The following is a 15,177-nucleotide window of genomic DNA, read 5'->3' as shown; positions in this document are numbered from 1 at the left end:
AGATCACAAAATACTCAAGGACTCTTTCAACAATTCTATCGCCAACAGATGACTGGGCTGGAGCTACACATTTTGTGAACCCACAGAACACAACACAACGCTGAGTCTTTGGTGTAGAAACTCACTGAATCACAGAGTGGTTTAGGTTGGGAAGGACCTTAAAGCTCACCCAATTCCACCCACACCTTCCACTATCCCAGGTTGCTCTAAGCCCCATCCAACCCGACCTTGGACACTTCCAGGGATGGGGCAGCCACAGCTGCTCTGGGCAAACTGTGCCACGGCCACTTCACCCTCATAGAGAATAATTTCCTCTCAGTCCCTAATCTAAACCCATACTCCCTTTCAGCTTAAACTCCAAGTCTTGTTCCACCTACAAAAAACCTTATCTGGCAATGAGTAGTCTGTACATCACAATAATTTATATGAATTATTTATAATTTGAAGAACAGATGTTGTGGTAAATCATAGAAATTTATTTTTACCCAAAAATTGATGTTCAATTTATTTTTTGCCAACAGATCTTCATGATCTGAGCAGAAGTTGTAAGAACTTTTTCCTCCTCTGCTCACAGATACTGCAACTGTTCCTCTGAGATTCTGGATAGCATGAATGAAAACTAGATCTTCACATCAAATCAAAAGAAAAGTAATCAAAATTATGATCTGAATGTCTACAAAACAGACCATACAGAATAATTACGCCCCTTACTGCTATTAAAGATTTTTTTCCATGCTGCTGAACACTCCTGATGCCAGTTACCTTACTGGGAAATACAACAGGAAGCAAGAGTTAAAACTTTACTATTAAAACTACTTACTTTGTATTTACTGTTTATTATATTTATTTACAATTTAAGCTGCTTTCAGTCTGTAATTATGCCAGTGCTCATCCTAAATGAAGCCAGACACACGAATTTAAGGGCACAGGCACTACACTGCTGAAATGCAAAGGCATGATGGGTTAGCACATTCCCACACCCAAGGCTGTCCAGTGCTTTACCTGCCCTTGTGTGAGCTGGGTGAGCTGGGCCATTGTCAGCTTCACCTGGCCCTGCTGCGGGCGAGGGGGCGGTGCTGGGGTCTGTGGCTGAGCTTGTTGAGGGGCTGTTCCAGAACTTGTGATGGTTTTCTGCCCAGTGCTGGAAGAAGCTGTGCTGGTGCTAGAAACTGCTGTTGAGACAGGTTGACCCCTGATTATCTGAGTCACCACTTGCTGGGTCTGACCTGTAAGAGAAGAATTTGAGCTAAGAAACACATTTTCAGCTTTTTAACCATAAGCACAGCAAGCCTCCAAGTCACAAATTGCAATGGACTGTGATGGTGATCAGACAGAGGAAGCAAACACTGCACTTTGCACATAAATTTTTTTTACAGACCCTTTGTGTGATGGAAAAAACTCTGCAAAACGTTTCCTATTTTAACTAAGGTTGCATGCATATGGAGAACTTCAAAAACACTGTTTTTTCTCTTTAAGATAAAACATACAAAAAAAAAAGGCTTTCTCAATGCACAATTACGCTGTATGTTTTTAGGGTTTTATAGTTTTGTGGGGTTTTTTTTCCCCACCAAATGAATGGACTTCAAATTAAGTACTACATTTCCCAGTGTCAATGATGAATAACATTGGCAAAGCCTCCAAAACATCCGAAAGCTGAAAAAGGTATAGTCAAGCATCAAAATGAGGGATTTTTGCATTGGGACACAATGACACACAAGGAATTAATGAAGAAACAAACCATGGATTTCACACTGGGATTTAAAATATTAAAGTGAACCTACTGGCTGGCAGAATACCTTGTTGCACCACTACAGGTGTTCGAATGATGGTCTTGCCAAGGGTGGACTGCTGCAGCGGTGTCCGGATCACCGTCATCCCGGGGCGCAGCGGTGTCCCCTGCACTACCTGCACACCAAAGAGGAGACCACCTGTCATCTTGAGGAAAAAGCCCCTGGAATTATGTCCTGAATGGTTTTCCATGTGTGTTTTAATTTTTCCAACTGGAGGGAACTGTTGTACCTTGTTAGAATAAAGGATCCATACACACCATTGCTGAGACGAGCCAAAACCATTGGAAAATGATTAGCCAGAACTTTTAATATCTGCCAATAACTTAAAGTCTACGCATCTACTTTTTTTTTGAGTTAAATAACCAGAAAAACATCTTACTTGTGAAGTGCTTGTTGTTCCTAATGTCCCTGTGGTGTTTGGCCTAATGGTTACAGTTGCTGTCCTTGGCTGGAATGAAGTAAAGGTTTGACTTGCACCTGTAGTTGATGGAATGATACCCAATACCTTTTGCTGAACTTGAACCACACCTAATTAAAGAAAAATTGAGAATTCATTAATGGCATAATGGCCAGCAAAAGAAGTAAATGCAACTCCAGGGTGGCATTTAGAACAAAAGTCTTCAGGTTTCTAGAATACCTTTGAGCCTTTCAACATTTCTGGGGAAAGCCTTTGTCATATAGTAAAAAGAAGCAGCATTATACTTTGTCAATAGTCCAACTACATTTTAAGTTAAGAAACAGGTATTTTAGAAAAGATTAAGGAAAGTGTGAATCTTCACAAAGATCAGTTTGATGGTAACTGCAAAGAAGTCCTTGCATTGACAGAGCGCCACAAATTAGTGTTATACAACCATTAAAAGCTATAATCTGATTAATTTCAAATGTAGGAGAGCAGTTTATACACCTTTCACCTACAACACTGTGGTGCTGAAGAAAACGGGCAATGCTTCTCCTGTCACCTATGAAATTTCAATACGACATCTGCAGCCTTTATGATGTGCTCAGATGCTAAATATAATGGAGACAGAGAACTGAGCTTTTTCTGTTCAATAAACATTCACAAATCTCAAAATATTAAGTCCTCTTCTTGAGGCAAGAATCAAAAATGCTAATCTTAGTCTGGAGCTAAACTCCTGCTCATCAGTGAAGAGCAGCTGTAGGCATTAATATTTTTGTGAAGAAAGTTGCTTTGTTGATTTAGATTAAAAAAAAAGCATGCTTCAATTCCACATTGTTCCAAATAAAGCTCCTAATTTTGTGCTAGGAAATGCAGAATACTTTATAAGCAAAAAACTTGCATTTTTCCCCTTACAGACACAAATATGCAACACAGGGGGAACAAGTTGTAGAAACTTGTATTTATATATATATAAAATATATGTTTTTCCCCCTTCATGTCATAGTTTACTTCACTGGGAAAATAGTGTCAAAGGAGAATTAAACAGCAAGCTGGAATACAGTTTTTATTCAGTTCCCTTTGCCCTACCTCCTTGAGTTGATGGCACATTGACGGCAACAATCTTGCTGTTTGCAGGGAGTGGCAGCTTAGTTATCACTTTCCCTGCCATCGTTACTGGGCTGCCTGAGAGCTGGAAGGTCTGCCCTGTGCTGGCAATGGTTGTGGCTGAGGTGGCAGCTGTGCTAGTGGCTATTGAGGCACACAGAACAGGCAGGTTTAGAGCAGAATCATTAGTCAATGAAATGACTGTTTTTCAAGCATGAAACAGCAAACTACAGGGTTACTTTTACTTTTTTTTTTTTTAATGTGTCATGCTTTCATTGGTAAAGGTTTTTTTTTGGAAACAGTATGTTACATCATAGAATGCTTTCATGAATGAAACTGGTACAAAAACTGTCAGTAATTAATGAGACAGGTCAGAAATGAGTCTTCCTAGCAGAAGTCAAAACAAGGAAAAACTAGACAGGTACAATCTGAGAAATGTCCTTCTGGCACAGCAAGAGTTAAGAGCAAAGATAACCAGAAATGTAATAATGCTGCATATCTGGAGGAGATGTGATATGTATAAAGGATGTGATGCATACACAGGATGAACTCCAGCAATGTTCCTTCCATGACAAATGATTCCTTACCTGTTGAAGACTGGCCTTGCTTAACCCAAGTAGCAAAAGTCTGATGGAAATTCTTGTTCTGTTGGAATGTTACTGTAGCTGGAGACCCCACTTTAGTGGTGAGCACCACTTTGGTTCCCGTGGGGACTGGGCCTGTCAGGGGGCCCACCACGACTTTCTGGGGTGTGGAGACTGTGGTTGCAGTGCTGCTGGCTGTGGTGGCTGCAGGGACCACACCTCCTGCAGGGATCTGCTTCTGCTGCTCCAGCCGTTTCTATTTAGAAAAAAAATGGAATAAAGAGTTAATTAGTATTTTGGGATTTTACAACATCAACATTGTCTCTATCCAGTATTGAAAGATAGAGGCCTCTGGTAGGATTTTAGTTCAAATTGTAGAGGATTGAAGAATAGGTTCCTTGATCTCCAGAACTACAAATCTGCTTAGAACACACAGCCAGAAATTTTCCTTTATAACAACTTTAAAATCCTTGCCTTATGTTAATTTCATGGCAGATTTTACTTAAAAAAACCCACACAACGTATTCATTTGTCTCAGATTAATCAGAAAGGTTTAAAAACCTTCAAAAAATATCCATCTATATTTGGCTTTGACCATGTGCATGCATCTATGTCAGTAATTGGTATATCATCATCAACACAGAGTTTACTATTAGCATTCCTATATTTAGAGCTTCCCGCACTGAGATACTGCCAGTTAGAGGAAAAAACAGACTGTATCATTCTCTTTCACCACTGAGAATGCAATTTTAAAAACTATTATTTTAAATTTAAATTCAGCCTGCTTAAAAAAATTAGGTTCAAAATCCCTTACCTTACCCAGTGACCTTCTGTGCTGTAATTGTTGAAAAAGCATATTTAATCTAGAGAGCCCCTTAGTGAAGGGATGTATCAGCAGGCTCTTCTAAAATGTCAACTAATCTAACATTTTTTCCCATGTTACTGGAATTGTATCTGTATTTATCTAATTTAAATTCCAGCACTATGTTGCAGTAATTCCCACAAATCAGAAGCACTTGTTCACTACTAATGGGTTTTTGTCAGGATAGATGAAATGAAGAAGGAATATGTTGAGAAAAAGCACAGTTCTTAATAATGTATGTGAAATACCAACATGGCATTAGATTTCATAGTTTTAATTGCATACATTTAAATATAAATATATACATATTTACATATATTTAAATAAAATCATCAATGGGCTTAAGTCAGATAAGCTAGAATAAAATCAAAAGATTCAATTTGAGTGAAGCATGAAATGCAGTTGTATTCCCAAGTCAGCTGTATTCCAAGGCAGCTTTCCATCACACACAGAACACTGAGAAGCTTACCTGGAGATGGGTGCTTCCCAGCTTTCTTTAAAATGGAAGCAAATTAAACCTTTCTAAAGTGTTATAAATGATGTGGGTGAAAACAGGCAATCCAGAACAAGCCTTTGCTTTAACCCTGTTTCAAAATAACAGATGTATACAGTGGCAGCAGCATTGTTTGATGGCTTAATCTGCAGTTGGAACTATTTGAGAAATGGTGTAAGCAAAGGATAACTTCATTTCCCAGGCTATGATGCATGTGGTGAGCAGTGCAGTTGCTGACTGCTGGGACGACCAACAGCTCCCCACCTGCTGGGCAGCCAAACGTTGGTGTTTTAGCTGAGCCTCCAATTGGGCCTTGAACTCCTCTGCCTTCTTCTGTTCACTAACCTTAGCCTGTTGTTCAACTGCCTGTGCCTTTTCCTTCTCCACCCTGCCAAAAACACAACCAAAAGTAAGTTATACCACCACATAAAATCCAACCATCAAACTGCATTTTGTTTTATACAGTTTAACTGCTCTCGTAAGAGCAACTGTCAAGACAGAGGATCACTGAAAACCTGGTCACAGTCTTAAAAGTATTTTGAAATAAACTACTGAAGTTGCATGCAACATCCCTGAAATGTCCTGATGCTAAACTACTGCAACACCTTACAGGAAACAATCAAAACTGGAATTTATAATTACATCTGAGACTGCAAGAAACCCATGGTAATAACATACATTTAAAATTGTTCTTTCCAAGAGACTCAAAAATGTTGTTCCAACTGTAAGCATCTTATGCATCTTATGACTTGAGTATTCTCAGGCTCAATTTACTCGTACACAGTCATTTTCTCTGGATTATAGAAGTACTTAACAAATACTGTACAAAGTCATGCCAAAAGCAGACTACAGCTGCATTACAGTAATAACCTTTTAGCATTTAATGGTAGTTGGTTCATAAGCATAGAACAATTAATATAATATTAGTTCTAACAAATCTGAAATATCTGCATACCTTACATTTGGTACCAGCAAATAGTTCAGCTTTGTAACTTTAAGCATGACTATCAATACCAAAAGGCCCAGTAAAAACACAACACAGATGTGTTTCTAGTGATCATAGTGACCAGGTTTGTGATCTCTAGGGCAACTTTTATTTAACAATCACACAAATGAAGACTACTTTCTTTAAAAGCTCACTTTACCTTTCAGCAAATGCCCTGATCTCCCACAGTTCCAACTCCTCCTCTGCTACCCAAGTTTCCATTATAACAGGGCCTGTTTGCTTGGGTGTTTCTGGCCTTTTTGGCCTGAGGGCACTTGATCGCAGTCCCTTCCTCTGGGGTGTTGGAGTTTCTTTAGAGAGCAGTCAAAACAGACACATTAAGCTACACCATAAAACGAAATTGAAGTGTACACCAAGATTTAGTGATGTTTTCAGTCCCATTTTATAAACAAGGAGGCCTTTCAGCTTCAGATAAATCATGTCCATTTGTTAAATGCAACATTTGTTTGCCTTAGGTAAATTAATAGTTTGTGGCAAGCTGCATTATCTCCCTTGATGGGTTGAATTAGCATAAAGATCCAGTTACCTCAATTTCTCTAGATTACAGCAGGTGGGGGAGGGAAGTCTAAACAAATAAACAAATTAACAAACAAACCTTTTGGAGCCTCTGGTACACCAATGGGACAAATGATTTTTCTTATACAGTACTCTGACCGGATCCCATATGGACCAACATCTCTCCGCTTGATTATTTCTGTTGTTGTAATTTCAGTTTCAGTTGTTTCTGCAACAAATTAGTCCCAGTAGATTAATAACAGAAACAAATAAAGCTAAATATCCAATCAACCCAATGTACTCAAGGCAAAGAAACAGCAAACAAAATTCAAATGCCACAGCTGACAGTGAACCTTTATAGAAATGTTTTGAGGGAGTGTAATACTCAGAAGCTTTTGCAAAGAAAACCAGAAATTTAAAATTACAATACCTGTCCTTGTGGTTCCTCCCCCAGGTGGAGCTTTTGCTGCCATATCATCCCACTTGAGACATGCCCACAATAACCTCAACATCAGGCTCACTCCAGCCAATGATTTGACAGTTTGGAGTCGGTATCTAATAACAGAATATAAATTATATTTTAAAATAAATTTAAAATACCAAAACAACAGGACAAAGGATTTCCATGATACTTTTACTGAACAATATAGAAAACTGAATAATAAATAGCAAAATTTGCATATTTGGGAATAAACATCACAATAAATAAACTATCACTTGTATTTTAAAAATCAATTCATTTCATCACATCCTAGACTTCTTCTCAAAAATGTAAAATATGTACCTCCAAGTGATCCCAAAAGTTGGTCTTGGGGATGGATATGGCCAGATATCCAAGGCAGGCTTTGCATTGTAATTGAAATAAGGAACCTCTCTGATCCCTCCTCTCCTGGCCAGCTTTTTTAAGTCATCATTGGGTAAAACAAATATACTTTTTTTACTGCTTTTAGTAACAAATTTCCTATAAGATGGCAAGGCAGTTCCAGAACGAGTTTTTTTGGGTCTTGTGAATTTCATTAACTTCACTTTGTCTTTTGTGGAATATTCTTTGCTGACAGTCATGGAAGTCACCAATGTGCCTTCTGGGGTGGTCAATGAATCAGTGACTGTTGTAGTAACCACTGTTTTACTGTGCTCCTGGACAGAAATGACATCAGAGTTACTTTCTGAGGCTGGAGTGGTGAGCTTGGTGACAGTGGTGGTGGTGGTGACAGTGGAGATGGCACAGTTTTCTGTAGAGGAAACAACTGTGGTTTTCTCATCACTGGCAGCTCCAGTCTCTGCAACCTTAAACACCGTTTTGGACTCTGTGGACACAGTTGAGGTTGTGGTAGTCACTTCAGTAATAACAGTTTTCACTTTACTTTCTCCATTAATATTTTCCATTTTATATGTCTGTACCCCATTCTGGTCAGCAAAGTGACTGCTCAAGCTGGATTCCTCACATGAGGTTACAGGTGATGGAGCAACTTTCTTCTCCTCAATTGCTTCAGTTTCCATAGATTCTGTTTCACTGCTCAGGTTATTTTCTTTACAGACAGGCTGTGTTGGCAGGGAAGCACAGCCAACACTGGCAGATCTCTCAGGAGAAAGCTGATTTTCTTCAGTTTGCTGCACACACTTGGGAACTTCATCTGTTGGCTGAAGAGTCTCTCCAGACTCAGGTGAACTCTGCAGATGTGACTTTGAGTCCACATTCTTTTTATCCTTTGTGTCCTCTCCCACGATGTCACCATTCATGAATGGTTTTACTGAAGATTCCTTAAAAGTTAATGGTTTTATTTCATGTTCTGGAATGGATTTATTAATATTATTAACTTTTGGTTCAATATCACCCCCTGCCTTAGCTTCACAGGTATTTTTCACTAAGCAGGCATCATTTGATAATGCTTTAATGTCATTGTCTTTTCCATTCATCTGAAATGATGATTTTTCTTCTTCTGTCTCAGTTTCTTCATCTTTATTATTCTTTTTGTCAGTAATAGTATTTACATTTGTCTGATCAAGATATTTGTTCATGGCATCTGTGTCCACTTTCAGTTCCTGACCTTTATTTTGACCATTAGCCTCTGTTAGTTTAGAGCTCAGTAAATCCTTGTTATCATCTTCTCCATCCATGTGTTCCAGAGTTTGGCTTTCAAGGTTTCTTTCAGAAATCAGCCCTGTTTTAAATGATTCTAGATCTTTATTTGCTGATTTTTGCTGAAGTATCAACTTTTCAGACTTACTTTCTGTCTTCACAGGAGCAATTTCTTCCTCCATTTCACTTTCTTGAGAGGATGTCGTTTCCATATGGCTTTTAATCATACAATTGTTTTCTGGATCTTTGCTTTGCTGTTCAGAATTCCCTTCTGAGTCTGCTTTTTCAAGAGTGCCCACAGCTTCTCTTCTACAGCTGCTTTCAGGTACCACTGGTCCTAAGTTTTCAAGTTCTCGCTGAGACACTCTGGTAATAGGTAGCTTTTGCTTCAAGGGTTTTTCATTTGTTTCTGAAACATCCCATTTGATTCTGCCTTCAGCACTGGTTTGTTTCAAGCCATCCACTAAAGAGCTCTCTGACTGTCCAAGAGCCTCTTGTCCTTGACACTCATCAGCAGTTGAAGGCTCAGGGTTGTTTTCTCTGCCATCATTCTGAACAGAGCTGTCTCCTTCAGAGCATTGAGGGGAGTCTTCATCCAGCAGCTGCCCCTCTTTTGAGAGCCTGTTTGACAAAGGCAAAGAAGGCTCATCTTCATCCCCAGTTTTGGTACAGGAGATGCTGCTGATGGGCAAACAGTCCTGTTCTGCATCTTCGGCTTGGGTCTTGTCTGAAGTGTAGCTTTTATCTTGGGAAGAAGAGTCAAACTGGCTTCCTCCTTTCCCATTCCTGGTTTGTAGCTCATCTGTGTTTTTCTGGGGGCTCACAGATCGAATGCCCCCAGTTTTAGCACCAGCCTCCAGCTTAATCTTTTCTAGACGCTGTTTTTCTTCCAGTGTAAACTGTTTTATTCGCCGCTCCAGGAGTCCATCTAATTTTGATGATTTTACTTTCCTTTTGTAGCAAGTCCTTAAATGAAATCCCTCACTGACATTGATTATATCCCGCTTACAATGACTTTCCTCATCTTTTATGGAGGATTCAATTTTCACATCATCTACATCCATAGGTTCTTCTTTGATGACTTTATCATTTTCACCATCGATGTCTTTTTCCACTGTGAAGAAGAAGTAACTCTGAGTCAGTGAGCTCCCCAATAATGAATACAAATTATATTTTTACATTAAGTACTAAGAAATAAATGGGGCTTTTAGCATATTAAAAGATTTCAATTAAAAAAGGAACAAAAGCTTCAGACACTGCTACAATGGATAACAGGCAATCATTTTACTGAGACATTTTAGATGTCTTGACAAAATCTGTTACACAGTTTTTTAATAGTCATTTCTCAGGTTCTATGCTTTTACTCATGCAATAACATGAGTTTCACAATAACAAAAGGTTATCACCTGTGTCTTTTGCATACTCTAAGTTTTCAGAAATTGTGTCAACTTCTAATTTTTCTTCACGCAACTTTTCTTCTTTTACTTGGACTTTCTCCAAGGTTTCTGAAACATCTGCTTTGTCTTTTGCTTGCAGATCTCGAGAATCCTTTGCTCTGTCTTTCTCTGGTTTTACCTTAGTTGTACCTTTTCGTTTATCCAAGCTGCATTTCTCATCTTCGCTCTTTGCTAAATAAATTAAATTATTTCAATTATCCAGAGTATTTTTTGTAATCTGCCACATTTGAATGCATGTTAGTTTACCTCTCAAATAATTTGCATACCATTAGTGAAATTCAGAAAGAGAATTAAGCATCTAGTGATAACACCATAGATTAAATGGTGAACTACACCCCCTCAATATTTAAGATGTAATTTTTTTGGTTTTGATGCTCTATATAACTTTTATCTACCTTTAATTTAAATAAGGCTATACAAAGATGCACAAGTATTACACACAACATAATTGAAACAATTTAATGTAGCTACAAAATGTCTGTGTAATCTGAACAGGTTACACTGACAAGATTACCAGATATCCACAAAAGCATTGCTGGAAAATTACTCCTAAAGTCTCCTTAAGAAATATCACACAAATTAATCTGCAGTTAAAAAAAAAATGTAACCAATGCAGACACTTACTTGACAGCAATTTTCTGTAATTTGCATTAGTATTTCCTGGCAGTTTGGGCATAAACCTGTGGACATGGGTTTTACTAATCCAACTCCAGCCACCATATCCTGTTACCCTATATTCCTCTCCTTTTTGCTTCCAAACCTGTAAATATTTTTTAGAAAGTAATATTAATGATGCTATTTGCTGCATTATTAATGTTTATAGGAGTTTTTGAATCAACCTGTATGCTTGTTACAAGTGCAGAGCAAAGAACTGCCCCAACAAAAGTAGTTAATATCTACTATAGGAGAATATAGAAGTTTCTACAGTAGTTCCCATCATATTATACACTCTTCCAAAGGCTGGATTTTTTGGGTAGAGAAGTGGGACAGACACAGACAAGATACCAATAACCCCCTAGAAGCTTCCATTAGGAAAGGCTGCATTTGCAGACCCGTATCTGCCACTCAGGCAGTGTCAATAAGAGCATGACACAGATCAAATTCAGTTCAGACCAAGATCATGTGCTTGAATACATGGCCATGGTTCCTACTTCCATGTAGGAGCAACACAAGGACATGAACACTAAGCTTAAATGAAAACAGAGAAACAGAAATCAACAGTTACTGTGTTTCCTTTGTTCCTCCCACAAAAGAAACCCTCACCTGGTGTTTGACAGGAAATGTGTATTTCACCCATGTAGCTTGTTGCATTGTTTCTTCTTCTTCTTGTTTTCTCTCTTTTTTTTTCACTTTCTCCTTTTCTTCTCTTTCTATTGCTGTCATTCTGCGTAATCTAATCCATACAGATTTAAGTGCATTTAAGTACAGCATCTTGCAAGTAAATATAAGATGTCAACAGCACATAATACCCTCCCTTTGAATAAGTTTAAATATCTGAAGTTAAGAGGAATGCCCACTATTGGGTTTTAGGTATTAATTGTAACAGGAACATCTCTTTTTTCTTATTTCAGTGAGGCAAACACAGCTGGATGCAATTGTGTCTAACACCAGACACATCTATTTTCTGCTCCTATGACAAAACAAGAGACAAAACGCAGACTCCACTGAACAGAGTGTTGACATTTGCTCTTCTACTCTACCAAAGTTTTAGCAGCTTTGATACTGTGGCTCAGATAAAACAAATGCAGGAGCAATGACGCTATAAAAATATTGTCATGGTTTTTCAGTGTTTCTGTTTGAGAAAATACACTTTAAGTGCTGAATGACTATTTCAATTTAAATACAATTCTTACAGGCTCAGAGGAACTAGCAATTGCAAACTAAAGTAAGATTCTCATATCCAAGAATATTTTAATATTTATTAATTTTACCTCGTGTGCCCCAAGGATTCCCGCCAGATGGGCAGCATGACAACTGGTTTGATTGCACACTCCAATATAGCCAGTGCTAGTGCAAATTCTCTGGGTTTGCTGCACATCTGAACAGCCTTAATCCAGTTAGACCTAAATTGGAAAAAAGAGAACGATCTGAAAATATAAATGCACTAATATAGCTTGCCATTTTAAGAAGACTTCATGGCAGGATAAAAGCTCCTGTAGTAATACTTTACTCAAATGTACAACCCTTTTAGTCCCATCATAAACACACATTAATTTTTATTAGAGTGAAGCACAGTGCTTGGATATCACAGATTTGAAAAAACAAAGACCATTGTTTATTAACATTGCTAGTAAAACCACAAGTAAAATATGAGAATATGTATTTCCATTTATTCATTTACCTGTGGGAAGCCCAATTAGGGTGAAGGAAGGATGCTGGGATATTGTTTTCTAGCTGAATAATGGTCAACCTCAGGGTGGATATGGTGAGAACTTTGGAGCCATGCACAGACCCGTTCCACTTGAACTCTCCAGCTGGAGTCAGGCAGAATTTGTGTGAGAGGTGTCGCCTCTTGTCATGGTCCTCCCTGTGCTGGTGCTTGTTCAAAGCAAAGGAATTGGTGGCATATTGATTGTGATAAACACGGTACTTCCCCTCCTGCCCCAGTTTGAAATAGTTGTTCATATTTCCTTTAATCACAACGTCCTTCTTGGTGCTCACTCGGGAGACTTCACCTTGAGAGTTGACCACCAGAACCTTACAAAAGAAGTATAGGAAACTTTTCAGTGAATCTGTAAAGTAATTCCTTCTATTTACTTATTTAAGATTTAGGCTTCAAATGCCTGTCTATAAAAGAATAAAAATACCCTGCACCAGTGTGTAGAAACAAATAACTGTTTATCCAATACACCTATATATATGTACTTCACTGTCTGTCTACAGAGTTAGGATATTCCCAGATCAACTTTAAGATTAAAAAAACACCATCCAGGCTTCTCAGACCAAAGAGGAACCTGTTTTGTTGTTCTGATTGTGCCTATGGAGGGAGAGAGCTCTGGGAAAGCAGCTTCACTAAACTCAGGTAAGCCCTGGTGAACCCCCTCCTTGGTACATCACAGAATTCAGACATGCAGCTAAGGAAACAAGTATCCTAGACTTTGAAAACATGGTATAGATAACATCACTGGACTAATTTGTTCATCAATAAATTCACTAAGTGTTAACTTACATGGAAAATCAATAAACAAAAATAAAATTAATATACCAAATAATATGCAGACAATTAACTGCAAAAAAAGTCCCAACAGTTGAGCATTTTCTTCTGGAAAAACTGGGCTACTTTAAAAAACCGAACCAAAACAACAAAAAACCCAGTCATACAAAACAACTACACCCCCATGCACTGGGTCACTGTCATCACTCTGTAGAGAGCACTCAAGAGAGCAAACAAAGCGGGGGGGGGGGGGGGGGGGGAAGCTTCCTGTGATATTTCAATTTTACCAATTTTGCTAATTTATTATTACTGCCTTTTTTAATAAGTACTTCCATTGCCTGAAAGAAATCACTTTTTTAAACTTTTCAGTAAGATTTAGTATCCTTTAAAGAAGTTAACATTTTTTGTAGTTTTTTAAGTTTTCCAAGATGTGCACAAACCTCTCTGGTTTCTTTATATAACTTATTTGTTTCATTTGATGCAGCAGCAACCTGCTGGCTTTTCATCTGGCTCAGTTTGCTATCTGGGTTTCTCAATCTGGTGAGCATCCGTGTCGAGCCCGGCGCGCCCTTCCCTGCACCTGGAGAATCACTTCTGTCACCATTGGATTTCTCTCCTGTCCAGGAATAAAAAAGGCTTTTAAAACAAACTTAAGAATTGGAAGTTTTCTACTGATGTATGGAAGTTACAAAAAGAACAGAAAGTTTAGTGAAAATATGCATAAAACGGAAGCTGGAGATCCTTATCATCCTTATTAACATAATTATCATCATTATTATTACCTATATCCTCTGAAGTCTGGGATCCCCTCTCTGCACTTTCAGCATCATCAAGAGTCTTAATGGAGTCATTCTGGCCAGAGCCCAGCTCGCTGCCACTGCTGTTCTCAACATCTGCCTGTGGAGGTGCAGCAGAACCACTGCTGGGGATCATCTGACCAGTTTCCTCTACAAAAGAACAACTTCAGTTTTAGTTTTTTCTTTTGAATTGGATCAATGCAACTTTTTAAAGTTTTCATCAAAAAAAGGCAGATGAACATGTTTTGCTGGACTGGAGAGAAACACATAGAAAATATTAATTCCCTTCAGAGCACTGTATCCACAAAAGTGTTTTTTCTTCTGTTTCAAGAAGTTTCAACTTCTACATCTCTGAAGAACTGAAATGCATTCCTGTATTTAAAATATATTTGTATTTCATCCAAGACAATTTTTTTTTCTATAGATGCACACACTCAGATATCCCTGAGACTGTTTTGCATTTAGAATTAATAAAATTTGGTCTTCCTGAAGCATCTGATTTTCTCTCTTTCCATTTTCTTGTGCTTTAGCTGTTCCTCAGAGCACACACCTTTTTCAGTTTGCCTTGCTTTCCAATGAGTCTTTGATTGTCTCTTCCTCAGCACCTTAATTCTCAGGAATCTCACAGATTCCTGTTCCATTGCCATCATTCTAAATATCAGCCCACTTAAAATATCAGCCCCTTCCTGATCTGATGGGTCTTGATGTGGCTTCAAATGAGTTCCTGGTCCTCAGCTGTCCTTGTTGCTGTGTCTTGACAGCTCTGGACTTTGTTGTCTCTTTACCTGTTGTGCTGGTATTTTTGACTAAATATCACTGAATTGCAGCTACCTCGAAATAAATCCCTCCACCCTCCAAGTAGGAACAAGCCCCCATCCCTCAAAACAGCAAACCCAGCAATGTCTTCTGGGCTTAGAGCCAAAGGAAGACAGTTCAGCTGTTTAAAATCTACAAG

General features: G+C 38.4%; 1 protein-coding gene across 12 annotated transcripts in view; it reads right to left on the bottom strand.

The window, feature by feature from the left end:
• BPTF (bromodomain PHD finger transcription factor) overlaps window positions 1-15,177 on the bottom strand; it is a 52,556-nt gene that overhangs the window by 14,773 nt on the left and 22,606 nt on the right. For 6 of the 12 annotated variants that reach the window (XM_072936944.1, XM_072936938.1, XM_030287439.4 and 3 more), the window contains 17 exons: window positions 14,208-14,372; window positions 13,866-14,041; window positions 12,613-12,968; window positions 12,203-12,334; window positions 11,535-11,664; window positions 10,896-11,031; window positions 10,221-10,442; window positions 7,519-9,928; window positions 7,165-7,289; window positions 6,835-6,963; window positions 6,379-6,529; window positions 5,498-5,621; window positions 3,882-4,134; window positions 3,277-3,438; window positions 2,170-2,318; window positions 1,782-1,905; window positions 1,003-1,226 (listed from right to left, as the gene is read on the bottom strand). In XM_072936944.1, the coding sequence (XP_072793045.1) occupies window positions 1,003-1,226; window positions 1,782-1,905; window positions 2,170-2,318; window positions 3,277-3,438; window positions 3,882-4,134; window positions 5,498-5,621; window positions 6,379-6,529; window positions 6,835-6,963; window positions 7,165-7,289; window positions 7,519-9,928; window positions 10,221-10,442; window positions 10,896-11,031; window positions 11,535-11,664; window positions 12,203-12,334; window positions 12,613-12,968; window positions 13,866-14,041; window positions 14,208-14,372 (5,168 nt within the window). The remainder of the gene's footprint in view (window positions 1-1,002; window positions 1,227-1,781; window positions 1,906-2,169; window positions 2,319-3,276; window positions 3,439-3,881; window positions 4,135-5,497; window positions 5,622-6,378; window positions 6,530-6,834; window positions 6,964-7,164; window positions 7,290-7,518; window positions 9,929-10,220; window positions 10,443-10,895; window positions 11,032-11,534; window positions 11,665-12,202; window positions 12,335-12,612; window positions 12,969-13,865; window positions 14,042-14,207; window positions 14,373-15,177) is intronic. The other 6 variants (XM_072936946.1, XM_072936947.1, XM_072936937.1 and 3 more) reach the window with 5 other exon arrangements.

Source organism: Taeniopygia guttata, chromosome 18, assembly GCF_048771995.1.
Source record: "Taeniopygia guttata chromosome 18, bTaeGut7.mat, whole genome shotgun sequence".
Lineage (NCBI taxonomy): Eukaryota > Metazoa > Chordata > Aves > Passeriformes > Estrildidae > Taeniopygia > Taeniopygia guttata.
Note: the sequence above shows the minus strand (reverse complement) of the source record. Positions and strands in the feature narration are given on the sequence as shown.